This window comes from Grus americana, chromosome 7, assembly GCF_028858705.1.
Source record: "Grus americana isolate bGruAme1 chromosome 7, bGruAme1.mat, whole genome shotgun sequence".
In the NCBI taxonomy this organism is placed as follows: Eukaryota; Metazoa; Chordata; class Aves; order Gruiformes; family Gruidae; genus Grus; species Grus americana.
In genome coordinates this window covers 38,177,521-38,205,378 of record NC_072858.1, presented here as the reverse complement: position 1 = coordinate 38,205,378, position 27,858 = coordinate 38,177,521, and the positions used below count along the sequence as shown (strand labels likewise).

The 27,858-nt window shown below is 44.0% G+C and overlaps 1 protein-coding gene across 1 annotated transcript in view; it reads right to left on the bottom strand.

Moving 5' to 3' along the window:
* The window catches only part of MCU (mitochondrial calcium uniporter), a 95,014-nt gene that overhangs the window by 14,693 nt on the left and 52,463 nt on the right, over window positions 1-27,858 (bottom strand). Inside the window, exon 2 of the mRNA XM_054831620.1 lies at window positions 393-462. Coding sequence (XP_054687595.1) covers window positions 393-462 — 70 coding nt within the window. The remainder of the gene's footprint in view (window positions 1-392; window positions 463-27,858) is intronic.

Genomic DNA, 27,858 nt, shown 5'->3' with positions numbered 1-27,858 from the left:
GCAGCAAACAGTGCTTTTGACTGTTTGCAGTTCATACCAACTATTTGCTCACTTTCATTACATAAATAAAGTTAAGAGGGCACACAGTACCCCGAAAGGTAGGTATCACACAGACCTCACGGCTACATCAGGAAAGAGTCTGGCAAAAAAATTTGGATGTTTGCACGCAATTACAGGTTCCTTTACAAAGCCTGTCCGGTTTTGTAAGGACAGTTATTAGAGAAGTTGACCATTTCCTTAATTCTTCTTGACTTTGTTCTCTGTCACTTCCTTAGTTCAAAACTGGATTACCTCCTAGCCACAAAAACCTCAACTAGAAAAGTGGTCAGGAAACTCGACTTCAGTCAGTGAAGCCAGAAGCGAGCCAGGAGTTTCTCCATGTGAATACTCACCATCAGAGGGCACTACTGTACTGCAATAGACCACTCTCACACTCTGCCAAGGAGAAAGCCTCTGATGCACCTAGAAAATACAAGCACAGCAAAAAGGACAAACGTTGAGTGCCGCTCGTCTGGCAGAATCACACCCCAGTGCCACCTCCTGTGCCCCCATCACCTACCCTAATGCCTGTGCTAGGCACATCCTCCCATCTGCCGCAGGGTAACCACAAACCAGGAGTGCCTGTCAAGAACAGCCTCTTCTCTTACCATCTGCCACCCAGCTGGGTTCCCCCCCCTCAGCCAAGTTCACCTCCACACACCTCACTCTCAACATACTTAGTTTAAAGCAAGAATGTATAACAGAACAGCTGTGATTTCTTTTTTTCCTTAATGTGAAAGTGTATTTTTAAAGCCACATTGAGTTAATCCGTTTTAAGAAATCAATTTAGATTACTACACAGATGTGGAGAGTAGAAATCACACAAAACATCAGTCTTTAAAGGTTAAAAAAAGAAGTTTTAGCTAACAGCAGGGGAGAATTAGGCAGTTGTAGAATACGAAGTTCATTCTCAGGTTGTTTTCTCTGCTCGCACAATTTTTTTTTTCTTGCCTTACAGACGGAAACCGAATTCTAAGATGCAAGTATTAAACATGCCTGTTCAAAGAAAAACAAATTGTTCAAGATAAAAATCAAGAATTGTGATATTGAGCTATTAAAAATAAATAAATAAGAGAGCCTAATAAGAGAAAAAAGCTCATGAATGGTTCATATGTACTCTACAACCTTGGCAAGGGACTAACTTGTTCATGAAAACCTAGAATCAGACTGATTTAAAGTCTGTCTTCTAGAATGAATTATACTATTATATACTAATCCTCCCCCAGCAGTGAAATTACAATTTTAGCACAAGAGAGCCCAATTTAAAAAAGAGTAAAGCATGACACCAGCTCTCATCTGTCTATGGTGGTATATATTTCAGTGACTAGCACTCAGATTTTTCAGCAGTTGCAGTCCAATATGGGTATTCCTATGGTCTGGCATTTTTTTTTTTTTTTTGTTCATTGGTTTCTAAAATACAGCTGCCAAACCTGCATTTATATACAGGCATCTCCCAGGCAGGGCTCGTGGTTTTTTTAAAGTAAATTTCTAATGGAAGTTTGCAAACAAACCCCAAGTTGTTGATTATTTCTCTGCCAAATTGTCCAGACCTCCGTATTTTGTGAGGTTGCTTTCAATAATCTACTTAAAATAGCTTTATCTGCTACTTCACTTTTCTTCTGAAGCCTGCTATGCAAATAGAGGATAGTTTCAACTACAGTAGTCTTTCTTGAAAGGTAGTCAGTGCATTGACAGCTCTGGAAATTCACTCTTATTTGCCCTGTATTCACACTCCATTCTTCCTCAGTCTTGACAATGAGAATCAGTCAAGTAATTTTCCTCCTTGCAATCATATTTTCAGCTTCCCACAGTCAAGTCAAACAGGCCACTACCAGGAAAAGAGAACCAGGCATTAAACAGCTATAACTGAATTTAAGTGGGAAGTTGCATGTTTTGGCAAAAGTAATGTTGAAAAAAAAACAACACCCAAGCCTGTGTTTTGGGAACCAAAGGGCAAATTTGCCTTTTTACATTTGAAAAATAATAAGTCTTCTGGACTGACAAACACCCATGTGCTACTGCTGAGTAACCAGGACACCCTGCCCCCCTCTCCCCCCCCCCAAAGAAATACAGGTTTAAAACTCAAAAATACCCAAGCAAAACACAGATACAGCCTCACATCCTGGACAAATCCAGCTCTGCTGTTTTAGCATCACTATTATATTATGAAAAAGAGTCAGAAATTTCAATGATCAGACACCACACCACACATAAACCAGTTTTCAGAAACAAGTTTTACCTAAGGAGGGGAAGCCTCTATATGAAGTTTAAAAAAAAAAAAGACCTATTCCCATTTTAAACCAGCAACTTACTATTGTACCTGGTCTGACCAATTTTAATCCTTCTAGAAATACTAAGTGGCAGAATTTATAGAGCGAGACACAAAACCTCCTGTCGGAGAGCACTACCACAAAGAACTGTTTATATAATTATTTTACCCAATCCCATGGCAGAGCTGGCACTTTCAGATACATGCTTTTCACTGCTTTACTCTTCCCTTTTACATGGCATTAAATCATCGGTTTTTGAAATACTGCACACCAAGAGCCTGCCTTTCTAACCAAATTTGCACAGCAGCCCAAAAATTTAGTACCAGTTTTCAAAAAATCCTAAAACCCACTAAACCCAGCATTATCCCATTGCAAAATAACTATACAACTGAACAATTTTATCAGCTAGCATCTGCAAAGACTTTACCTTAAAGCCATGAGTATTTGACAGGTATAAGCTAGCTCCAAAAGACTCCCGCCCTCATACCAATACAGGCAAGAACACAGGAAAAGGCCAAACGGGTTGAAAAACAGTGCACATTAGGCAACTCAAAGAGCTGAGGCATCCCCAGATTTAACCTCTTTGACAATTCCTTCACCCTGATACAGGTCTGAACAAACCCTGTTTTGTTAGCCCCACAGCAGTATGCTGCCATTACTTTTTACAGGAAGATTAAACCATACACATCTGTCACTCCTGCAGTTCTGAACTGCACCTTGCAATACATGCTGCTGTTAGAAATTTCTTAGTTAAGAGAACAGTCTCTACTGGTTAGAAAAAGAAAAAAAAGGGAACAAATGAACTCAAAGTCAGAGACCTAAACACCATCTTCTGCCATCCAAGGCTAGGGAGAGCTTAAGGAATCATCAATCATTTTTATTCTTGAAGGGTGAATGTTGTTTTAAAATTGAGATGGAGAGAAATGTCTGAACCCTTTATCCAATGTCTGCAATTCAACAGCTTTATGTAGAAATGTGTCAGAAGGCTGAAGCTCAGGGCTGAAGCAACATGGGGTGGAGGAGAGGAACTTGTTTTAAGCTTTGCTGACCAGATCTCACAATTGTTTGCCTGCAGACAGTCGACAGCTCACCACTTCAGCCACAGAGTGCTGAATAACAATATCCAGGTTTCAGTCAAGACAGACTTGTCCACCACTTCCCAAAATAAGCGATATTTGGAGTGTGAAAAGCACCAAAGCCAGACCACTGAAATCTGAAGCTTTAAGCACCAGAATAACTTTCTAGGTTTCAACAGAACAGATGCGGGAATTCACTTTTCGCATCCTTCAATCCTTTTTTTCCCCATCTTATCTGCAGTAAAATGCATGTTAAGAGGCTCAGGGTTACGCAGCAGCTTCACTCCCAGAATGATTAAGGGAGCAAGAGGAAAAAAAAAAATCCCAGTCCTTTGTCTAAAGCTAACGCTTCCTCCAGCCTTATCAAGGTCTATATTGGACAATCCAAAGGTAAAACTAACAGCATTTCTATAGGTCCTAATGTAGCAATCTCAATTCTACACAGGTGACAAAGTTAATCAAAGTCCTACTGGAAAAAAAACACCTTTTAGCTACCAGCAAGTGCTCTCTGGTGGGAAAAGAGGGAGCAACCTGCCAGAGCTCATGTTCTGCATTTTATGCAATTATTAATGCTAGATTAGTAACAACTTTGGGGTACCAAGTCTCCAAACTCTAAATAAAATCAGAAAAGAAGTTGTCCAGGAAAAACCCACCCCAAGCATGGAAAGGGTATCTTAATCTAGAACACAAGTAAAACATGCTGCTAACTCACTACCCGGAGCACCAGTGCAGCAAAAGCTGCAAAGCTTTTGTGAAAAACAGAGTATTCCCCGTGTAAAAATTTCTTACTATGAGTGAAATCTTTAAGAGAAATGTTTACAAGTGCCAACCGCAACATCTATTTCACTATTTATAAAGGACTTCCTTTAAACAAGACTGCTTTAAGTCAGACATGAAGCAGCTCACCTTTTCCAACAGGCAACAGCTGTTTTCCTCTCTATCCCGACTTTCACTGCATTAAAAAACTGAATGTCTTTCCTGGCTCTAACAGTGGTTAATCCTAAAACCTCCTGGCCACGATCTCAGTGACAAAAATTGCTGCAAGCTTCCCCAAGCGATCACAAGTAACCCAAACCACCCACCTCAGAACAACTCCATTTATCAATCTTTCCCAAACCATATTCTGACTAGAAATCTGCTGTCTGACCTCTGCGATGTGTAACTTATCAAAACAGTTAATATTTTTGCACCAGCACATAAGCTGCTACAGGATTTAAGTACATATAACTGTGGTGGATTGACTGCGGCCAGCTGCTCTCTCACTCCTCTCCTCAGCGGGACAGGAGGACACAAGATAGAAAGGTCAGGATAGAAGCAGGGAGATCTCTCACCATTCACCAGCACTGGCATAACAGACCTGACTAAGGGAAAGTTGATTTACTGCCAATTAAAGTTGATAATAGCAAGAAACAGAGGGAAATTACACACCTTCCCCTCACCCCTTTTTGCAGGATCCGGCTGACCCCTTCATTGCCAGCTCCTTTCCCCACACTGAGGTTCCTTCTGGAAACATCCGCACCGCAGCCCATGGAGGGTGCCATGCCAGAGCACAGGTGGCAAGGGGACCCTCTGCCCCAGCAACCCAGAGCCCCTCTCCTCCTCCTCTTCCCACCTCAGTGCTTACAGACCTGTTCCTCACACTTTTTATTCCTTATTCCTCTCCTTTTTTCCAGCATGTTCCCCCTTACCTCAGATTCCTCAAGGCACCAGCAGTGGGGCTGAGGGGCCGGGCTGTGCCTCACACCAGGGGCTGCCAGAACCTGCCTGAGGCAGCCCCAGCCTCTCCTCAGAGACCCCTCAGCCCCCAGACACCCGATCCAGCAACTATTAAAGCAAAGTTTACAAATAAAGACCTTCACAAATGAGCCCACGCAGGGCTCTAAGCACAGACAGGACCTTTTCAGTCCTCTGGCATGAAGGACGCATACGGCAGTCCCTCTGAAAAGGGAAAGCCCTCGTACCTGGGAGCTGTGCTCCTGCAATATGCCTGCAGCCAAGGCAGAGGAGCCCCACGTCCCTGAGCACAATTTTCTCCCCAGTTTCCAACAAGTCCAAACTACTGTCTTTTTAAACCACATGGCTTCTCTCCCAGAACCCAAGACCTTGCCTGATGAAACCCCGCTGGCTCGAACCCATTTCTTTCTCTCTTTGCCAGTACGCCCTCGCACGCATCCCACTTGAGAGGTCAGATTTTGACCCAAAAAGAACATTTCGCACCCACTGCCTCCATAGGGCGACATCTCTGCTGATCAAGGTCAAACAAATAAGAACCCCTGTCTGAACTGTAGTTCTGTTCCTCTTTGGGTTTGTTTTTTTCTTTTTTTTGTTTTAAAATCGGGCTGAGGAGATGGACACAAAAAAGGGCAATGCCAGCAAAATGTGGGAAGTGTTAATCTTTGCATTTGGAAGCTCTTCGTACGACCTACACATTAGCAAATGGTCTTCATTTGCCACACTTCTCATTCCTGCCTGAATTCCCTTCTTCCAGCATTAGTACAGAGCTTCGTCACATCTGCTAGGAAGGGAACATAAACAGGAGGTGAGCTATAAATATTCCCTTCTCATCCTGCTTCCTTTGCCCATCTGCCTAAAAAGAAACAGGTAATCCGCAGTGTTCTGGAAGAGGTGGGGGTAGGAGGTAGGAGATTCATTCTTTGCAGAAAAGGAAAAGGGTGAAGCAATTCCTCCTCATTCTTCATCCCGCCTTTGTCCCAGGTGTTCCCGCTGCTGTGGAGACACTGCAACAGTGAGTTTTCTAACAGGAACATCACTGATTTTGATGGCTTTGATAGAGCCTCTTGGGGGTGAGAGAGGGAGGAAGGGGTAATGAAATGGGAAAAGTTTAACCTTAAGCACAGTGGTCAAGCAGTCTCTACTGCTTTTAACAGCTGCTGCTGCCTTTGCCACCATCCACACCAATTTTCCACCAATAAAAAAACCCAAACTAACAACAAAAAACAACCCCAAAAACCAAAACACAAAACCAAACCAAAACCTTTTCTCAGTCTATATTTCAACTTACAGAGAATGACACTATTCCTACTTCACTCAAAACAGATGACAGCTGTGGTAAACCAGACCACCACACTCCCATGTAAACTTTGCACCGTCCTTCCTCCCCGTAGCAGGCAACCCAAAGCAGGGCTGGAACACTTCCCTTGCAGTTTGCGATGCCAGATCACTGTTTCACTATTAAAATATTTTTGCTTTACTGGAGTAGGATGGTTTGAATTCCATTTCTTTAATGCAGCCCTCACGGCTACTGGAAGAAAAAAAGCTGAGAATTTTAATTCCCTTGCATTCTTAAAGTTTGAAAAACAGTAACCACACAAAATACCACGATACATTTAAGCCTGTGTCAGCTTTGAAACCTGAGTGCAAGGACAAGGCAGAGCTGGATTCCTTTCCCTAGTTTCCAGATTCATTACTTGAATCTTCTTGTACTGGAAAGGATGGTACCTCTCTTCTCAAATAAAGGGGCTTCCAACGCTGGTTTAAAAAAGCACATTGAAGAATTTAGTGAGTTTTGATCCCACTGATTTCAGGGTCCATGATTTTGTCTCCCTCAGCCGCTCACAGCTGAAGATTTTATAACCAGAGAGAGAGGAGGAATCGGATGGATTCCCCTCAGCAATTCTCCCAGGGCAGCTGAACATTGCTTTGTTATTTGGGTTTTTTTGTTTGGTTTTCTGCCTTTAGCACTTATCAACCCCATTAGGCAATTCCTTTCATCTTTGTCATAACCAATTTAAAAGAAGAACTCTTACCCCTCTTCTCCCACCTTGCTGCCATACCGCATAAAGGGTTTCCCAGCTTACTGACACATCCTTGGCACTTACAACATCAAGAATGAAACAATAAGCAGGGTTATGAAGTGAGATTTCCACAAGTGCACGGAAATTCCTTCTGCCTTGGTGCGTGCTGGGGAGCAGCCAACTCGCACTGGTTTTCCAGGGAAATAAACTCAGAAACAAGGGAACCTTGCTTTCAGCTCTTGAAAAGAAACAGCAGGCTCCCCGCAGACTTCGGAGTTGGCGCCAGCATATGTACAGCTTCGGAGAAGCTGAATACTCTGAAACACAGAGGAGTAAAATATTCTGCAAGCCACAGCAGCCCAGTACATCCCAGTATTGGGCAAGTCCCGTGCCCATCAATTCCCTGCAGGAAGGGACACCACAAAAAAAAAAAATCTCATCTCTCTATCTAACCTGGGTTTGGTCCGAAAAGGGAACTGGTGGAGCAGACCCGTAAGCAGTCTTTGCAGAGGAATGCCTCGAACAGTAAGAGGCGGTTCCTTTGTACCCAAAATCACATCAATTCAGTCCAAGCATCAGAGACAAAAAGTAGTTCCTTCTCCCAGGCGATGAGCCTTACAGGGTACGCACAGAGACTGAACTAGCTTTAGGACTGAATCCTTTATAAAGCACTTAGCTGGGGAGTTTAAAAGTATTTTAACACCCAGAAGCACCAGATAAATTTTACAGATGGTCTCACATTCAGTTCAGGTCCTAAGACAAAAACCGTAAGTTTGACAAACAGCTACAAATACCTGTGGCCAAATAACATTGGTCAGGTTTCTTCTGTAAGAAATACCAATACACTCAGCTTGACGTGCTGCTTCACTATGTTCAGTTTGCATCAGTGCACTACCAGGCATGATTAGTACTGTAAAAAAAAAAATCCTTTTGCTAGTCCCACACACATCTTAGCATGAAGCCCTAGGAAAAAAAAAATCTTCCATTTGATTAAGAGTGGATGCCTGACATTTTTTCCCCCAGATGTGCTATCTACCATAAAATTTGTTACTGTGCAATTCTGACTTCTAGATCACTTATGTTCCCTGGCAAGTTGTTATAATCATATGAGAGCAACAGAAGAAAATGAAAAAAATTCCAACAAAAATAGATTAATATTTTAAAGCCATCAGGACCACTGTTTCATTTTGCTACCAGACCACAGATCAAGGAAACTTCCATGCAAACTTAATATCCCTGTCTGTTAATGTTTAATATCCTTTAGTTAAGGAGGTACCTTGTACCTAATTTCACAGGATGGCTCCCACCTCCACCCTGAGAGAGGAAGTGGTGTAACGCTCACCTCCTGCGTGCCATGGGTACGTACCTAGAGAAGGTAACTCAAAGTTAAACACAAGTGAAAGGCAGCACTCTGCAAAGGCAGATCTTTATTGATACAGTAACGAAGTGCAGTAAGCACAGACACGCTTATTTTGAACCTGACATCTAAATCAGCATGTTACATTCAATTCTGAAGGTTTCCCAGTTAGCCTTTGCTCAGCTCATCTCACCTGGCCTCTCTGTGAGGAGGTAGGAAACGGGGGTTGACCCCTCACCTTACAGCACAAGAACAGCCATATGGTACCGACAGCATCTTGTGTAGTTTTGGAAATGCAAGCTTAGCAGTATTTCCCAAGCTCCTCAACACCGAGGTATCACAGTTCCAGCCTGGCTGGGGAGCTTTGGTCCTGCTCCCCCGCGAGAGGCAAGCATTTCTCATCCGTGGGACTGCTCCCCAAACCCTCCCGGCTCCCAAGCCCAGCCCCAAAGGGGTCTGACTGGAACTCCAGTGCCCACACTGACCATCAGTCATCTCTGGGAAGATAAGGAGGAGACCCAGGGATCAAAAGGGTCTTACTTAATCGACCATTGATAAAGGAAGTGACTGTACTAGCATCTCCCAGTAGCACTCGCTAGCTCAAAGCTATTCATTTCAGCATCTCCTGCACGGAATTACTGCGCTACAAAACCAAACAACGTAATTATACTTCAGTGCACGAACGCAGGGCAGAGGCGCTAACAGCTAAACAAAGTTTCAGGAAAGCTAGTAACTAAATTCCATCATTTCATGTGCATTTCAGTGCTATCCTCCAAGCAAGCTCTGTCACGTCCTTCAGGCTGAGTGCAGTGGGACAAGAGGCTGAACGCCCTAACGCAGGGCTGCTTCTCCACATTAGGTGCAACGGCAGATCCTGCCACCAGGCCCTCGTTAGCACCCATTAATTCTGTCACTTCCTGGACCTCCCTCCTCTCTCAGGGAAACCAGCTGAAACTGGGTTTATGGGCACATGCACTATGCACAAACACACCTTTAGTTGATATAATGATTAAGTCAATGCATCTTAGTTAAATCACTACAGAACCTTAAAGCAAAACAGACAAAAAACCACACCCAAACCCCAAACTTTCCTACGCGCTTTCAATGATTATCAAGTTACCCACTACCAGTACACGTGATAAACTAGGTTTATAGGGGAGCATTATGAAAGGAGCTCCAAAACATTTGGTTCCTTTTTGGTTTACAAACACTGTTTTCTACTAATTCTACGTCATTCAGATCACGAGGATTGATTTAGAAGGATTTTAATTGCAATTTTTCACATCATTTCAGCTCAAGTATTTTTCATTTGTTTTAAAAATCCAGAACGTAACATTTACCATGTTCATACCTCTAACCATCTAAAAATTTTTCCCCACAGAAACTGTTGCAGCTTCATCCAAGGAATAAGACACAAGAAAGATCCGACACAAAACAAATCAGTTTTCAACAGCCAGTCCTGAAAAGCCCATGTGAACCACTTGCCAAATTACAGCCTGTAAACCCCGTGTCAGATACATGCACGCTACAAAGATTTGCAGTTCACACTTCTTTCCAGTACGAACCCTGAGGCTTAATTCATATTAAGAGACTGAGAAGCCTTGCAAACAACACACTAGAAAAATGACCATTTTTCTAGTCATTGAGACCGTTTAAGAATCAACAGCCCTGGGAAAAGAGATTAGCCTGGGAGAGGGGATTTGGAATAGAAAGTAATGGGAGATCTTGGCTAGGTCGCTTCCTTAAAGCTTTTCCAAACCAATTAAATTGGCTTTAATATATTGCAATAGGCATTTAGTGACCTAGAAGGTGGCAATTTAAAGGTGACACCTTTACAGTTTGTATTTTCATTGACAGACTCAGCCAGTTAATGAAAATCATTCTTCTCAGGATAGGGAAATATACACACGAAAGAGTAAAAAAGCCTCCGTGGAAAAACACAAAGGGACAGGCATCAAGGTAAGGACTTCAAAACATACACTTTCCATCCAAGCGAGGAGGCTGGCTCAGCTCGTGCAGAATAGGATACTCTCCATATCAAGAACCTTTTTAATGCTTTTTCTCTGCAGGAAATAGGCCTGGGAACCAGGACTTTCCCTTCAATCCAATGCTAGTTATTAAAGTTCTTTCAACCTTGAATCCCGGGTTTCTTCTCAATAGGGACAGTCTAAAGAGGCATTGCGGGGACTTCGCGTGTGCAAGCGAGAATAGGCTAAATGCACCGAAAGATTTATCAACACCTTCACCAGGATCAGTTTGGGTCAGTCCTTGACAAGAAAAGCTGAAGTCCTATACACTAAGGCCACTTCCCACTTTAAGATGCCATCATCATAAAGCAGGTCAGAGTTTCCATCCAAGTCTTCTGTAGTTATTTTGGCTGTATTGAGTGAACAAACAATGGAGAGAGAAAGTTTCTACAGCTGACACAGTGGTAGGACTCTGCCTTGTTTGCAAAGCTGGTCAAGTCCACTGGGTTCACAGTTCTGCAGACTCGTACTTATGTTGAGGCACAGCTTGCAATCATCTCCAAAATACGTATCAACAGACTTAGAAGGTCTAGATGTCAATGAAGAGTGATTTAGGGGTTAGGACTCCTCTACGATCAGTCTCTTTCATACCTGTCTGCTTATGCTGCTTTGCTGATGGGTGAACTGGATCAAAACAACTTGTAAGTGAACCACAATTAGCTGTCACAGCTGCTAGGCATCATTATTTCCAACCGTACCTGCTAAGAGCTTGCACGTCCAGAAATATTCTTGTGAGACATTGAAAGGAGATTCCTCTTTTCACAGTATTTTTTTTTCCTTTTTAGTATAGACAAAGCTTATTACTAAATCAAAGCAAAAAGCAGCAAGGCATTAGTAGTTACGATTTCAGGTACCATGCCCAGACGCTTCCAACCAAACAGTTTATATTTGCAGACACCAAGTCCCCCGACAGCACTCGCGAACCAATTCAGATAGCACGCAACGTTTCAGCTTTCTCAGCACAGCAGTGAAAACGCATTAGCCATTGAGAAAGCATTAAGTACTAAAATAGCTGGCTGTAAGCAGTGTAAGTGGCTGTCCAGCTCAATACAAGGCAATTCCATAAGAGCTCTAGACACAAAAAGAAAAATCAGTGGGAAAGTAGACCGCTGTATTAGACACACAAACCAGTAATATCTACATCAAGGCCAGATTAAATACCAAAGATCACTAATTTCTGAGGGAAAACAGTCATGACAGAAACCAAAAGCATGCACAAAGCGTGGCTTGAAAAGCAGTAGCTAGGATGGTCACAGAGCCACAAAACAGAAGGAACACAGGTCACAGCCTTGCTACAATGCTGCACGGATGCTGCACCAACTGCAAACAGCAATTTTTCAGGAACATGAAAACACAGCAAATCCACTCAGCCAGACTACATCCCACGTGGATGACAAGACGACCTGTTTGTCCACAGAAAGCACAATTTCTGCAGTGGCATTTGGAATAACCTTGTGCTATTATCAATAAGGAGTTGTAGAGCAAACAAAAGTCCTTTTACCTTGCCCTTTCTCATAGCGAGTATGGTGTACTTCAGTGTTCTGAAGCTGGATTAATAGACAGAGTATATCTAACAATACAGAAGCAAGTTTGACAGACCAATACTACACAGAAATAAAGCCTGATCAGTAATAACTGCTGTTCTCACCTTCTTCCTTGCCTATTGTAGAAAGGGAAGAGGGATTTGAATTTAGACCATTAGATTTAATGAGTTCGACATCATGACCCTTTGGATTACCAAGGGTTTACCCAAACCTCCATCCTCCAGGATCACTGAAAAATACAGAGGCATCATCTCCAAAACTGATCAACCCCTTGTGGTTTTGGGGGCTTGCGGGAAAACCTGTTGACAAGTTTGTAGGAAAGCATGCGGCAGTTGAGAGGACTACTTCTGGGAGAGAGAGAGAGTTTTCCCACGCATGTTTATTATTCTTAACTCAGCTAATTTGAAACTCCTGTTTTGTAATTCTACATCTTCCAGACAGAAAGCCTTGTCTGTGTAATAAAGGAAGATTAATTACCTGGTTTCACCAAAGGAGCGAGATCTCTCTAGGGCAGCATCCTGTCCAAATCACTCCTCTTACCAAAGTGTCAGATCCATATGTAATTTCCCTGGACAGAGGCAGCTCCTATCATGTTTAAATCCCCCAGGCCCCCCCCGAAATCCCAGCAGGAAGTTAGAGCGCTCCTCATCCCTGCTGGCTGAAAGCCACAGGCACGCAAAGCCAACTCAGCTTCACGCTGCGGTGCTGTTACTTCACCGATCCACGGTACAGATGTCACCGGCATCACGGGCCCTTGCTGCGTACCAGGAAGTTGGTATCGGCTGCAGGAACCCCTGTGGACATTTCTTCCGTTGCCACCTCCACGGTGCCAAGTCACAAACAAGCCCCCGCGGTTCCGTGGGGATATCCTGCGGTACCGGGACCACTGGGTACCTTGTATTCTTGTGGGTACTGGAGATTTACAGCGAGGTGCTGTATGACAGCCCTACTACCCCCTCTGTAAAATAACTAAACGGAGAATCAACACCTCTAACGCTTGCTAGTTTAGGCAGTGCCTTATTTCTGGGTAAAAAAAACCCCACCAAACCCAAATACTCATGAACATTGCATAAAAGGAAGTTGGAAAGATAAACAGAAATACGGCCTGCATAGTCCAAAACAGATTTCAAGCTTTCCCACACCATTTTCAGCCCAGCAAGAGGCTTAAAATGCTCATTCTGATCTGGCTAGAGGTAACTCACACAAATGTCAGGCTCACCTTAACGGGGTGACACGTTTCCTCTTATGCCCCAAACCTTCCTAGAACCGCATTTAAATGCAATCTGTTTCCCTGCTTCCCTCCTCCCCCCACAAGCCAGGATTTCTTTGATTCTCAATGTAATTAGGAGATAATTTTAACTCTGTCACTAGATTGATTGCACTGGTGCTTAACTGCGCTATTAAGCAAATCATTAGCTGACATGTGGTATCTTTTCCATCTGACAGAGCAACGCTCAATTTTAGCGTGACAGGGGACGACTCCAGAGAAACAACCACCACCCATCCTTAGATGGCATAGGAACACAACTGCAGCTGTTAAAGCACTGCTTCGGGAACCATATGCACGTTAACAACGGAGACAAGACAAGCAGCTGTAACTTTAGACCAACCTGCTTGGCATCCTGCGTCCAAGGTCACCTACGAAGGACAACGCGACAGCTAGATGTTGGAACCACCACCGGGTAACTTCAGCAGCACTACTGGACGTACGAGTTTAACGGCCAAGTAGACAACCATCGATTTTCCATATTTGAGCACTGACTGTGCAAAGACCCTTTCTACTTCATTTTTACAACCCTGAAGCCTGAGACTTCCTGGGACATGTTCTAGCAAAGGGTGTTAGAGCCCATCAGCTCCAACTTTGAAATGCTGCTTTAAATGTGTTTATCAGATAAGGAGAAAACATAGCACGTTCAGTCATTCACTGCTACCTGAAAAAGGCTCCTGTGCCTCACGTCTATTTGGAAGCAGACTAATTCAAATGAAGTCAGACAATACAGTGTCTAGCGTGATGCTTATTTCAAAAAAACGCATGACAGCTGGCTAAGTTCTATGAAGGGAATGTTTTTCCACCTGGTGATTCCTTCAAGGTTCCCAAATTAAGCAGTTAAGTAAACAGTAAGAAATCATTTAACAAGTCATTGTACCCAAATTGTCAGAGCATCTAGGAGTCATAAACAGATGAGTTCAAGACAGCTGTTTTCTCCTTCTAGGAAAACCTTCTGTTCAAAATGCAAAATGGTTCCTCCGTGCAAATTTGTAAGTCTGTGACACCAAGGCCTTCTGCAGCAGAACTGCTGTCTCTGAACCACCAAGTCTTTCTTCTGTGTTGGTGTGAGAATGAAAGGCAGTTAAAGCCCAGATTTTGTTGCAGTGGATTTCTAAATACAACAGCAGGCATTTCCCCGTGTAGCACCTGAAAATACAGTGTTATTTCTGAGCTGTATCTTCTTTCAATCAGGTCCTGTTTGCTCAGCTGAGCTTCCTCAAAATTCACATCTACTTTGTTCTCTATAAAATTTCACCTAGCTATTTGGTTTGATTCTCACGAGCTACGTTGCAATGAAAGTCTATTGCTATAAACAGAGAGAGCAGACATGCGTGCCTCCGTTTCAAAGAGAGATGGGGCTGTTGCTGACAGTGGAAACCAAAGTGACACAAACAGACACACACCTGAAGATGTACACCTGCACAGCGTCCGTACAGCAGCAGGGCTAAGCAGCTTTCTGTCTTTACCAACTGCAAGATTGACATGAAGCTTCTTTCTAACAGTGGACCCTGTGAAGACCTGGAAACATCAGCTCACTCAAGCAGACAAGCGTCCCTCATTAGCTGCCTTCTGTGCAGTAGCTGGCTTTGGTCCTCAGAAACAGTAAGAAAAAGCAAAGAGCTTGCTTGTAGCAAAGGCTGAGATAATAAACGGAGGCTTTAAAGTAGTGTCAGTGTTTGCTCTTCACAGAAGGTATGTTTCACAACAGCCATTTGGGTGACTGGCACCTTTTCTTTTCCTCTCCTATGTGCTACAGCACCTGGGAACAAGAGGAGTCTGATACAGAGACCAAACAAAGATATTCCATATCCCCTAAAAGCAATCTCACATGATAATGCTTTAGTAATTTCTAACATAACAAACGCTTCTAATACTGTTTTACCACATTACAAGGAGGAAAAAAAAAAAACCCCCAAACCAACAAACCTCCACATTCTCTTGCAAGCCAATCCTGAGAATCCTTTTTGCCACAACAGCAGAGTTTGCTGTTCTGGGCCATGAAGCAGCAGCTAACCTGGCAAAGCTGGGGAACCAAATCAAATTCCAGATGGGCTTTTAAAGGTCTCCTTTACTGAGCTGACCTTAAAATACAAGGCTGTCAGTGCTTTGCTGATCATCGCAGCAGCTATTTGCCTTAACATGTCAGCCAAGTAGTTACAGGCACTTCTACAGAGCATCTCTGTAGACATCACCGCAGTCATCTTCGAAATGATCACTACAGCCACAGAACAAACTGTGTGAAGAGGAGAAAGCACACAACCTCAAATGGCTTATTTTAAAACTGTTGCTGATGGCACATATCATTTGTGTAGTTACAACAATATTTTGCAAGGGAGTGGTAGCGTTTCAAGCTTCTGCCACCGGCATTTCTGCCACCATCGTGCAGCTTTAATGGCTAACAACAAGATGAATAGCAAATTCATGAGCTATCGAAGGTGGTACTATTAGGGCAGCTCACAGATGTCCATGCCACTAAACCACAAACAATTTCCTAGAACCCTCCACAAGCTGAGAATGCCAAGATTTTTTTTTTTTTTTAAATATCAAAGAAAAATTAGGGGCTTTGGGTAACACCCAAGCATTCTAAACATTAATACACCAAAACAAAACAATCCAAAGATGAGCGAGAGGACTATTTTACTATAAGTTTATTTTTCTGAACCAGTGCATTTGTACTCCTGATTTCCACACACACACCCCCCATCAAGGAGAACACCATTCAGTTTACTGCACATAGCAACTGATACGAGTCATGCACGCATACAGGACCAGGGAGATTTTATTCAACCATTCACACATATTTCAGATTGTAATTTTCCAGTGCTCTCTCTTTATTTGTAAACACAGCTTGCAACAAGCAGCAAGGGCTTCGGTACAAATTAAACAAATCTTTACAGTCCATGCAGCATCCACACCCGACACACAAGAAGGTGTCTAAAGCTGCAGCCGTACCGCGGTTCTGAGCAACAGGCCCACTAGTGACCAACATGAAGCGGGGGTAACTAGGCTTTCAGATCAGTAATCCCTTTCTGTGCAAAATAAAGCAGTGACAAGTGCCTTCCAAGCACCCACACGTGTCTGTCGGGTACAGGCAGCACAGCGGAAGGGGGTCAGTTCCTACACACACCGGCTCTGTTGTCACCTTGGACCTTTCCACGAGCTCTCCGCAGCCAAAGCTAGCTGAAAGCAGAGATCTTTACGGAGCATTTCCATTGCATCCCAAAACCCCAACCGAGTCCCTAAACCCAAAGCCATAATCATCTCTGAAAGGCAGCAAGCATGCATGTCTTGAACTTGACTAATACAGCACAGTCCTCTGGATTCATTCATAATATCTTTTCAGAGCAAACCCAAAATACAAGTAGTGATGCATGGTTGGGCTACGCCATGTACTAGGCAACCTCATACATTACATTTGCAGCTGTTTCATCAGCTGTCACCGGTCATCTACCAACTTCTCATGTACGAGAGAGGCTGCCCTCGCCCTCTTCACCAGCTTCCCCCACCCACGTTTCTGACCTCAGCATCTTCAAAACGCAGCTCATGACACCATATACTATACGTACCCTGCTAACAGAAGCACTCCTCTGTACAGACAGGGAGAAATGAAAAAAAAAAAGCTAAAACTTTCTCTTTATAACTGCATGACTGGTCAAGACTTACAGGGTTAGTGTCAAAGTGAAAACCTATGTGGTTTTGTCAGAGGCTACCAGTTTTGGCTTAAAATTTGAATGAAAGACATCTCTGCTAGTCACCAGTTTACAGAATAATGTATCTAAGAGCTCAAATCACATCGCATAGGGAAAACAAACTGCGTTCCTGGAAAAGAAATAAGAGGGAGGGAGGTATTTATATGCAGAAATACTAAGTTGCTTTGAAGCAAAAGGCTCAGGTACTTCATTTGGGGTTTGGGAGAATTTGGTTGGTTGTGGTGGGGTTTTTGTGTTGTGGGTTTTTTTGGTTTTTATTTTTAAAAGCTGTTGGGAGAATAAAATTGTGGAAAAGAATTTTCCATGCTGCTCCATCAGAAGCGGTGGCTCAGCTGCAGTTCTCCAGGAGCAAGTTCATGGTGGTGAGGTGTGCAGAAGGAAGTAAATCCACAGCATCAGGCTCAGCAGTATGGAGCGAGTACGAAACACAAGGATCAAAACCCAACTCTAAACGGAATCAGGTACAAACTTGAAACCTGTTTCTGTATGGCACTGAAAAAAATATTCATTTGACACTTAAAAAAAACCCTGAAATGAGGTGAGCTAACAGGTCACGAAAAGATGCGCAAAGGCACTCCCGTCCTCTTGCACGGAGCGCCCGGCTCGAGTGCTTGAACGAGTGCAGCAACTGAACCCAGAACCCATCCTTTGGGAGCAGACGATCACGAATAAGCAGCTTCAGCATTTCTTTTTCACTAGCACATTTGCACATGCTCAGCAAGCAAAAACCTCCCCTCCCAGCAGGCTATGTTCCGACAGCCTCGCCTGTTATTTCACTCACGTTAAGCTCTTCCTGTTCCCAGATACCAACCGTACAGTATTTTTAACTTTTTAGAACCACAAGTCAAATTTACGGAAGAAGGAAACCAATACCTGCTTCCGCTGCCCCAAGTTTCCAGGTGACTGGACCGCGTACATCCCACAGCGAATCGCCAAACCCCAGTATTGCGCACATATTTCCTACCCAAATTTCCTCTTCGGAGGAAATTGCCTCCTCTCATTCCACCGCTCGTTGCTCTTTATTACAACCCAGGGAAACTTCCGCGACCGTTTCCTTACGGCAGCAAGGCTGAGGAAAATATTTTACTGAACTGTGCAACCTTCATTAGCTTCTTGGCTCACAGACATAAGAAAAGTTACCACTGGCTCATATAAAGATATCCAAGGATATTTAATGCGGTTAAAATATTTCTGGCACAGAAACAAGAAAAAAATTAAAGTGTTTCAATGCTTGGCTAAATTCGCTAAAATAGTTGAAAAAGTACTTTCTAAGCAAGTTTCTCCATGAGATCACCGCTTTGTGATGTACATCAACAGCTTGATTAAGCACAAGACTATTTTCAAGGACTTGCCAAAAATGGAGAAATAATGGAACAGACACTGCAGAACAGCTCCCCGACACATGCACATGGGTGTGAACCCACACACTCTCACTCTTCATCTTCCTGCATAAGAAACTCTTCAAAAGTCATCTCTGGATTGAAACCAGCTTTTTTTCCCCCCCATTTAAAGTAACCAGTGAGTGCAAACTAGCTGTGTCACTTCACAAGTGGCTACTGCCTTACTCTCTGTTTGCACAGCGCTTAAACTACTCATTAGGTTCTTTCAAGTGAAAGATTTCATGTAGGAAAGAACTGAAGAGGTAATTCAGGTAAAGAGCAAGTGATTTATCTGTGTACCTGCACATCAGAAGCGTTCTTCTTCCAGGCAATAAACTTTATTCCCCCTTAGGCAGGATTTGACATGGACATCAAGCACAAATAGATTGTCCAGCTCTAAAAGCAGGAAGTACGGAGGTAAAAAAAACCACGCTATCCTGCCCCAAATCACCATTTTTATTTTTGCCTTGCTCCCAGTAAAATAAACTTCCATTTTATACTAAGGGTCAATTCTCAGTGCTACCAGCTCTTGCTGTATTCCCCTAAACTTACCCTTAGCCATCCTACTATCACTGTAGGAGGGTACGCTGCCAGGACTTCACTACTGCTGAAATTAAACCCCCTAATAAAAATGTATTCTCTTTTATATGATTCAGGTTTAACCTCTATCCATGGCGCTCCTCGCAGCGCAGCCCCTCAGGCCGTTGCCTTATAGTATCAAAGAGTAGATGAATCATCAGGGTAAGATTAAAAGGGACCACTTTTCTAATATTGCCAGTAAAAAGAAAATTGGTTTGTGGAAAAGACAACTTATAATCCTCAAATATAAGTTCTTCTTGGTCTGCTTTCCCCTCAAATGGATGCTGTCATTTTGATGCATCAGTGGATGCCAGATCAATGCAATCCTACACTTTGTGTCTTCCAAAGTTATTTTCCAAATCTGTCTGGGAATTGTTTAAATATTATACAGGCTGAAGAAAGAATAAATCAAACCTAACTATTGAAAACAGAGGTCATCTATCTCACAAGATGAGAACAGAGACAATAGGCTATGAATAATGCAAAAGAGGTAAAATACAAAACATTCAGTTCAGTCTATTACCTGCAGCCTGAAGTGGGTATAAAATAGTTGATTAAATTGGAGAGCAAAAGCTGTTCAACCCAATTACTGAATAAATATTTTAGAGCAATTTTTCTGTTAAACATTTGGAATTCATCTGCTAGCCTGCATTTCACCCAAGGACACTAGGGGAGGGCAGCCAGCTATAAGCCTGAGCTTGCATTAAAGAAAGGCTGAAGCTAACGGGATGCTTCGAGCAAAAAAACTTCTCCAAGAACGCGCACCATTTCAAAGGCAGTAGTCCCAGAGGGTGCACAAGGTGGGGGATAACCATTCATGGGATATACTGGCAGGCTGCTGGTCATGCTTCTAACAGTCGCTGCGAGGCTACAGATTTAAGGAAAAAGCAAAAAGCTCAGGTTTTTCCAGAGCGATGACTTCAGCAGCTATTTGCCACCACGCCACATGTTGGCACTGCTGAAAACAAGGCTAAGGCCAGGATGCATTTCAGTGCAACGTGCTCACGGCCCCTCTTCCCGTAACCAGAGCTAAAAGGAACACATTCCGAGAACCGACAGGAATTTTCTACTTGCTTCCCCCGGCGAGTTTGCTCTTTGCTGAGGCCATAACCCTCCTCAGCAGTTACCACCCTTTCACCAGCCTTGCACTGCGCTGCCATTTCACCAACACGAGCTTACAAAAACCTTGTCAAAACTGGTACGCCACTTCACAAGTTAGCGTCTTACGTTTAGCTTCAGACATCTGTTAAGGAGAAAACCTGAAGTTACTAATTCTGCTTGCGAAGGTATGATTTCAGGTGCCGCTTTGGGAAAGCGTCATCCTCCTCTCCACCTTGTTTTAGCTATCGAATAAAATTAGAGTCCAGAGAACAGATATCACGGACCATTTAACTTGCATTTGCCCACCTCGTTTAGCCTCATCGTTGCACTATCCAGCGGTTCCAGGGAGCACGATGAGTACCACAACACAACTGCCACCCGATAATGCCAAGGTAAATCACTTAAACCAGTTACGATCTGTGTTATTCCCATGCAATTTGTTTCAGAGAAGGATTGGGTGCTTTGTTAACTGAGCAACTTGGAATTCTGGAAAAATATTCTTAATTGCCATCAAGCCATAAGGGAGGTATTTCTCAGCAACTGCAGGAGAAAACGGTGGAATTTGTGCAAAGAGCAGAATTTGGCTCAGCAGGTCATCCCGGCCAGCACCTCTACGCACCGTCCAGGATGGAACTGTGGTCCTGTCCAGACTTTAAGTATTTTTCCTGAAAGACTTATACCTGTGAGGAACTTGACAGCAACTCTCAGCCCGCATTTGGGAAAGACAAGGAAAGAAATATGTTCACTAAAGCTAATCTTTGCTCTAGCAAAAAAGTAAGATTCAAATTATGACTTCTTAGCCCCATCTTCCCTCCAAGCCCCCAATACCTAGGAGCAGCAAAGATATATCTGGAAAATGAAGATTTGAAATCTACATGAATCCAGTTACCTTCAAAGGCACAACCGTGATAAAAAGAAAAATATGTTTAAGTGTGAAAAGCACAGAAGGGAAAAGGAATAAAGCTTCAGCGTAGGAGTTTGGGAGCAGCAATCAATGCTTGGGTTGGTTTTAGCTGCAGTTCTTAAGGATTAGGCACTCAAGAGCAGAAAGGTTGGTTATATCCACTTTTAACTACGGAAAAAGTAAACGTTACTGGATTTCATCAAGCCTGGCAAAACCCACTTCCCAATTCTTTGTGGTTGGTTCAGCAAAACTGCAACACAAAAATTAACTTTGGGATGTATGACTTCAAAACAAAAAATCTCCAGCTTCAATTAAGTCAAATCACCAAGTCATTTAAAATAATCAATCCAAAATATATTCACCATTTCTACCTTGTTTTCCTGAAATGCCACTCATGTCCAGTGACATGAGGTCTACCTCCAACTCAGGTGCAGCTATCAGTCTGTGTAATCATTGCTCCCAGTTTAATACTATGCTTATCTCAGAAAATACACACAGCATGTAAATATTTATGTAGTTCATATACTTTCAGATCTATTTAAGCCAAAGAGATTTACTAAGACATTTTTATGACTTATTGAAATTGAAGTTGAAATATAAATATCCAAGTCAAATGTAGCTGCCTTAAGGGTACTTACCAGATCAATACTCTAAACACACGTTATTCGTAGCATTTTGGTTAAGAAATGTGAAGCTACTGCTAACTGTAATAATAAATAGACATAAAAATTTAGCATATGCCAGCTAAAAACCCCACAACCCCATTCTTTTGAAACTTCCAGAAGAAAGGGAGGTCTGATGTCTGACTTCCATGGAAACCGAAAAGGAGCAAAAATGAGCGTAAGTAAACCTATTTGCCTTTTACATGCCTAAATACCTAAAAATCGAGTCCAATCTGCCCCTGGATTTTTACAGGGTGTTTAAAAAAAAGCATATACACCTGGGAAAAACTATGGAATAGCTGCATTTCCTGCTGCAAGTACAGAAAATATATTTACCATGGTATACGTCACTGACTTTTACAGACTGGAAAGTGATCTTAATGATGAGCTATAATCCCTTCTCCCAGCCCGTATTTTAAAAGCAGCTCCCCTTTAAACCATTACCATTTCAAGGTTTACGAGAATACCGTAATTAAAATAGACTTTGGCATACTTAAGACTATTTATACTTATTTTCCATCAAGAAATGAGTCTGATCAAGCGAACACGCACAACAGTAGATCTTTCGGCATCCTTATCACGAAATATTCTAAGCCTAAGACCTGACTTCTGATTTTGACAGTCGATATCTTGCATTTGGCTTTACCTGCCTTGTGATCAAAAAAATAGAGCTGTAGCTGCCCAAGACTAAAGAAACAGATGTTTCGCTCACTCTGGCAGAGGGAGTCTCTTACAAGTGAGAAAAAATAGTCATTGCCCATTTAATTCCACAGAAATCAGCTCTTTCTATTTGGTACCCTCCCAAATTTTAATAAATAAGCTGACATCTTTCAGTAGACCCATTATCCCATCTATCCCACACTTCAGACAGTGACTTTAATCTGTCTGCAAAACCCGTGCAAAGTCTGCCAGTGATTATGCTAAAGGAATGATTTAGAGGGGGGTGCTGTTATTGCGCTAACTGCCTCAGCATTAAGCAGGATGTCAAAGCCAACCACGCCATTCATGCTTTGCTCGGAGCGAGCTGCGTGCCACTCCGTAGGCCCAGTACTTTCTCCTCTTGGTTGCTTTCAGCAGTGCTCGAGACCTATAAATAAGTAAAGAGCGGGGAATCCCAGTAACGCTCAGGGCTCTGCAATTGCCTTTTCTGCCAGCGAGGCCGATAACTGGAACAATTGTTTTCGACTCGAGGCGACCTCCTCCCTACTACCAGCACACAAAAGGGATGCAAGCAGGAGAAGCCCAGAAGAAATACATTTCATTTCAGCGTTATGATTTTGAGCAAGGTCTTTCTCGGGGGAATGACTCACAGCTCAGATTTCATTCACAGTGAATGCCCGTCACTGGTTTTATTTTAGCGAGGACAAGCAGCGAACGCACAAAGTGGACGTTTCCCCCACTCTAAGCTGTTCCCTGGGAGATCTTGTCCGAAATGCTCAGGGAGAGCATCTGCCTATACCAGCAGCGTTGAGGGAAGCACGAGGAGCTGCCAGCCAGCTCAGCAGCCTTGCTCACCCGGGCAATGCCGACCCGACATTAAGGCTGCTCAAATAACCCCTTTTCCTCCCAACTCTGCACTGAACTAACAAATCCATTAAAATAGTTTTGGATTCTGTCAAGAGATGCCACCTGCAAAAGCATTTCTGTAGTTACAGTGGTCAGGGGGTATAAAGATCTTGGTGAGCAGATGGAGAAACACAAGCTTTTGAACAAGCAGGGCTTAGGGGTTTTTTTAAATATTAGTGGTCTAAGACTGACTCTACAGACTGGATCTCACCTTTTTGTATTTCAGCATAGAACAGCCTTAGAGATACAGAAAATTCTAAATGGGCTAGCTTCATAAATGACAGAGGCACTGCTCATCAAGTCATCACCTGTGCTTGCACCAGGATAGGAAGGATCCCAGTAACAGGGACAGACACGCTCCTGCCCAGCCCCACAAGCGTCCCATCTACTGTACCAGTGGCTCTGACAGCAGAGACCGAATAAACCCTGTACCATGATAGTTCAGGCATTCACCTGAAGACAGATTTGTTTAGATCCCATCTACGAACAAGCTGAAATTCCTTGGGGTTTTGTCTGGTTTGTTTTTAAAAAACACAGGTGTCTTGCATCCTGGAAAGTTAATGTAACTGCTACAGAAAAATCAGAAGTACAGGATTGCCTCCGTCTCTCCAAAAGGCTCAAAGCGCCGTACACCAACTGCTGCGGCGAAGCACTCCTTGTATTTCCCGAACCGAGCCAACTCCGTCAACAGGTTGGCAACTTTTTATTTTTATGAACACTGTTCGCAAAAGAAAACACAGCCAAGGGGCACAAGCATCAGAACTAGACTCCCACCCTCCAGACGCCTCCATCCCAAGCCCTGCTTTTTGCCCATACTGCTCCCAGATTAAGAAATACAGCAACAGCAGCTCCACCGTTCGGAGAAAGGACAAAACTTTGCTAACGCTGCTGGTGGGTGGCAGTTATGCCAGCAGCACCCGTCTTGCATGGCAGGGTTTTACGCACCTTCCAACCGTTGCAGTCCAAAACCTCAGACTGTGCAACGCCACCAAACTCTGCCTTTAGGAAATACCCCTCATTTTGTACCTTTATTATGACATCCGGTAGTCAGCGTCATTTTGATCTTTACTCACTTAAATTGCCTGCAACCCCACAGTTCTTCACCCTTCCCATTAATTTCCAAGACGCTTACCTTGGTGTTCGGTGAGATAAGCAAGGTGGACCCGGAATCGTGCCCAACAGTGCAGCCATTAGGAAATCCAGGGAAACAACACTTCATCTCCCTCTTAGGGCTGCGTTTTAAACAAGACCGAGCTTTGGCATTGACATATCGTCTCCGAGTCTCCGCTGCTTGCTGGCCAGGACATTCCACACAGGCTGTCAGCGTGCGCCATCCATCTCGCACCGGTCTGAAGTGTCTACACAACATTTTACCCGCAGTGAAGCTTCCCTGGACCAGTCAATGCTAACACAAACACAGATTACGTGAATCCCGAGTGCTGTTGCTATAAAATAAGCTCAACTTACTATTCGGATGAAGCCTTGTGACTACCCGAACACGATCTGTCACGTTACCTTAATGAAGGAGACCCCAGGCCGTGCTGCCTTCCCAACTCCTGCCCGTGACAGTGCTCTGACATCCTCTTGTATGCTCGAGCTCAACTGTTTTTTTCCCCCCATGAGGACAGTTTACAGATAAGACAATCAATACAACTGGCTGCCCAGCCATGTGGCCAGTGTTTTTCCTGCTTGTGGCATTTGCAACCAGAAGATGAGAAATACCCCATCGTTCCTGCTCACATCTGGGGCTGATGTTTTCCTTCCGAGTAAAAATTAAGGCTAGCATTAGTGGAAGCTTAACCTTATTAAGCATCGTACCACTTGTTGGCAGACCTTTGTTTGCATTCATCCTTGTTTCCCAGTGAAAACCACAGAAGTGGCATCAAAAGTGGCACCTGAGGCTTTGATAGCTTCAATTGAATAAAGCTAAGAAAAAATAAAGCCTTGAATATCACGTTAAGGCTTCCTCAGATCCATTTTCTAACTTCACTTCCATAAAGGCACAGTGGTAACTTTTAGCCCTCACAAGGACGTTGCCACGTGGCTGTGTCAGACCTGTGTTTCTCATCACTTAAAGACAACCACTGCATTAATGAACTACAAACGTTCATTTCAATAAAAGCTCCACTATTAATCTGGGGGATTTAACTCACTCTGGAGTACAGACAATACATCAACCCTCTATAGACACACAGAAAAAAGCTGATTTGTTCTCATCAAGCCCAATATCACTTGGTAATTGTGGTGGGTTGACCCTGGCTGGGGGCCAGGTGCCCACCAGAGCCGCTCTCTCACTCCCCTCATTCACCAAACGGGAGAAAAGGCATAACGAAATGCTTGTGGGTCGAGATAAGGACAGGGAGAGATCACTCACTAATTATCGTCACGAGCAAAACAGACCAAACTTAGAGAGGGAATTCATCTAATTTATCACTAGGCAAAACAGAGTGGAGGAATGAGAAAATAAAATCAACTCTTAAAACACTTCCCCCCACCCCTCCCATCTTCCCGGGCTCAACTTCACTCCCGGCTTCAACCTTCCCCCCCTCAGCGGCACAGGGGGACGGGGAATGGGGGTTACGGTCAGTTCAGCACACGTTGTTTCTGCTGCTTCTTCATCCTCAGGGGGAGGACTCCTCTCATCGTTCCCCTGCTCCAGCATGGAGTCCCTCTCACGGGGTGCAGACCTTCAGGAGCAAACTGCTCCAGCGTGGGATCCCCCACGGGGTCACAAGTCCTGCCAGCAAACCTGCTCTGACATGGGCTCCCCTCTTCACGGGTCCACCGGTCCTGCCAGGAACTTGCTCCAGCGTGGGCTTCCCACAGGGTCACAGCCTCCTTCAGGTGCCTCCACCTGCTCCAGCGTGGGGTCCTCCACGGGCTGCAGGTGGAATCTCTACACCCCCTCATCCTTCCTCCATGGGCTGCAGGGGGACAGCCTGCTTCACCATGGTCTTCACCACAGGCTGCAGGGGGATCTCTGCTCTGGTGCCTGGAGCTCCTCCTCCCCCTCCTTCTGCACTGACCTTGGTGTCTGCAGAGTTTCTTACATCTTCTCAGTCCTCTCTCCGGCTGCAAAAGCTCTCTCTCTAAGTGTTTTTCTTCTTCTTAAATATGTTATCACAGAGGCGCTGATTGGCTTGGCCTTGGCCAGCGGCGGGCCCGTCTTGGAGCCGGCTGGCATTGGCTCTGTCAGACACAGGGGGAGCTTCTAGCAGCTTCTCACAGAAGCCACCCCTGTAGCCCCCCCGCTACCAAAACCCTGCCACGTAAACCCAACACAGTAATAAACTCAAGTTTGCAGCCAAATTCATCTTTCTTCAGAAACCTGCACGTGTTTTCTGCAAGCATTTAACTTTCCCTTAGGCAGAAGAAGGCTTGACAATGCTGCAATCATCTAATCAAAATTAAATCCATATTAAGCAGCACAGAAGCTGAGCCCCTTGAGCTTGCCCCCCACTCCAAATTCAGGGTTACAATCACCCAAAATTAATCCCACACCCTTCCCCTCTTTCCCCAGTCCAATTTCCCACAGTTCAGCGGGCCAGAGATGCAAAGCATCTATCTTTCAGAGGAACCAAAGTACCTTTATCTGAAATAGCTACTGAATTTCTACCGAAGAGATCAGTCCTGCCACATTTCAGCTGTCTCCCAAGGCTCATCTCTCCCTCCGCTAACATTGCGCTTACGTGCTTTATATCAGCTAGAAAAGGCAGGAGAACTTCACGTCCAGACGCTGGGACTCGGCGCTTCAGGAAAAGAATAAAATGGAATTTGAAAGACTGCTAAATCTGCTGGCAGCCAAGTAATGTAACTCGTCACTTACACCTACTTGTTGCTGTCTGCAGGTGTGCGCTAAGATACCAGCTTACCATAAACCTCCGAGGAAAATACAGTTAAAAGTTACCCAGCACCTCAGCTCTCTCTCACACAGAGTCAAGTAATTTCCCTGTGCCTCTCCTTTTCACGTCAGCTGGAAGGCTGAGGTTTTCCAGGAGGACACACACCTCAAATAATTGTGGTCTCAGTGCCATCCTTTGAAAGTCAGGGCTGCTCCTGCCAGCATGCTCGTTGCCTAACAAACCCCTTCGTGCCGGTCAACCTACACAGGGGTTTTACCTGGGGGAAAAGAGCGTGACGGCTGTCCCCAAGTGACTAGCTTGGGCTTTCGGAAGCCAGCCTTCTAGAAGAATGTTTTAAGGCATCAAATTCTCGTCGTGCTTAAAAATAAGTTACAACCACTTTCAGTATGCCTCTGAGCGGCTGGCCTGTACGATGAGCCAAGGGAGTGTTTCTTCTGCTTCATTTCCTTTTTCAGGCCACAAGCTGAGAAACACCGTTAAAGCCAAACAAGTTAAGAAGTTTTGATAAAACTTCCATCTGAAACACCAATGCAAATAAATACAAACCTCTGGCTACCAGCCTTTCCTCCAGCGCAAGACTCGCCTAAACCATTCGGCAAAGCTTTCTGTTAATTAATCCTTTTGATAACAGTGGAGTCCAGCAATTATTACGCCGTGCACCGGCGGGACACGCAATGCCAGGCTGGGTTTAAGGCAACTGCCTGGTTTTGGGTTCCTTGGGTCAAGAGTGGGCCTTCTTTTATTTGCCGTGATTTG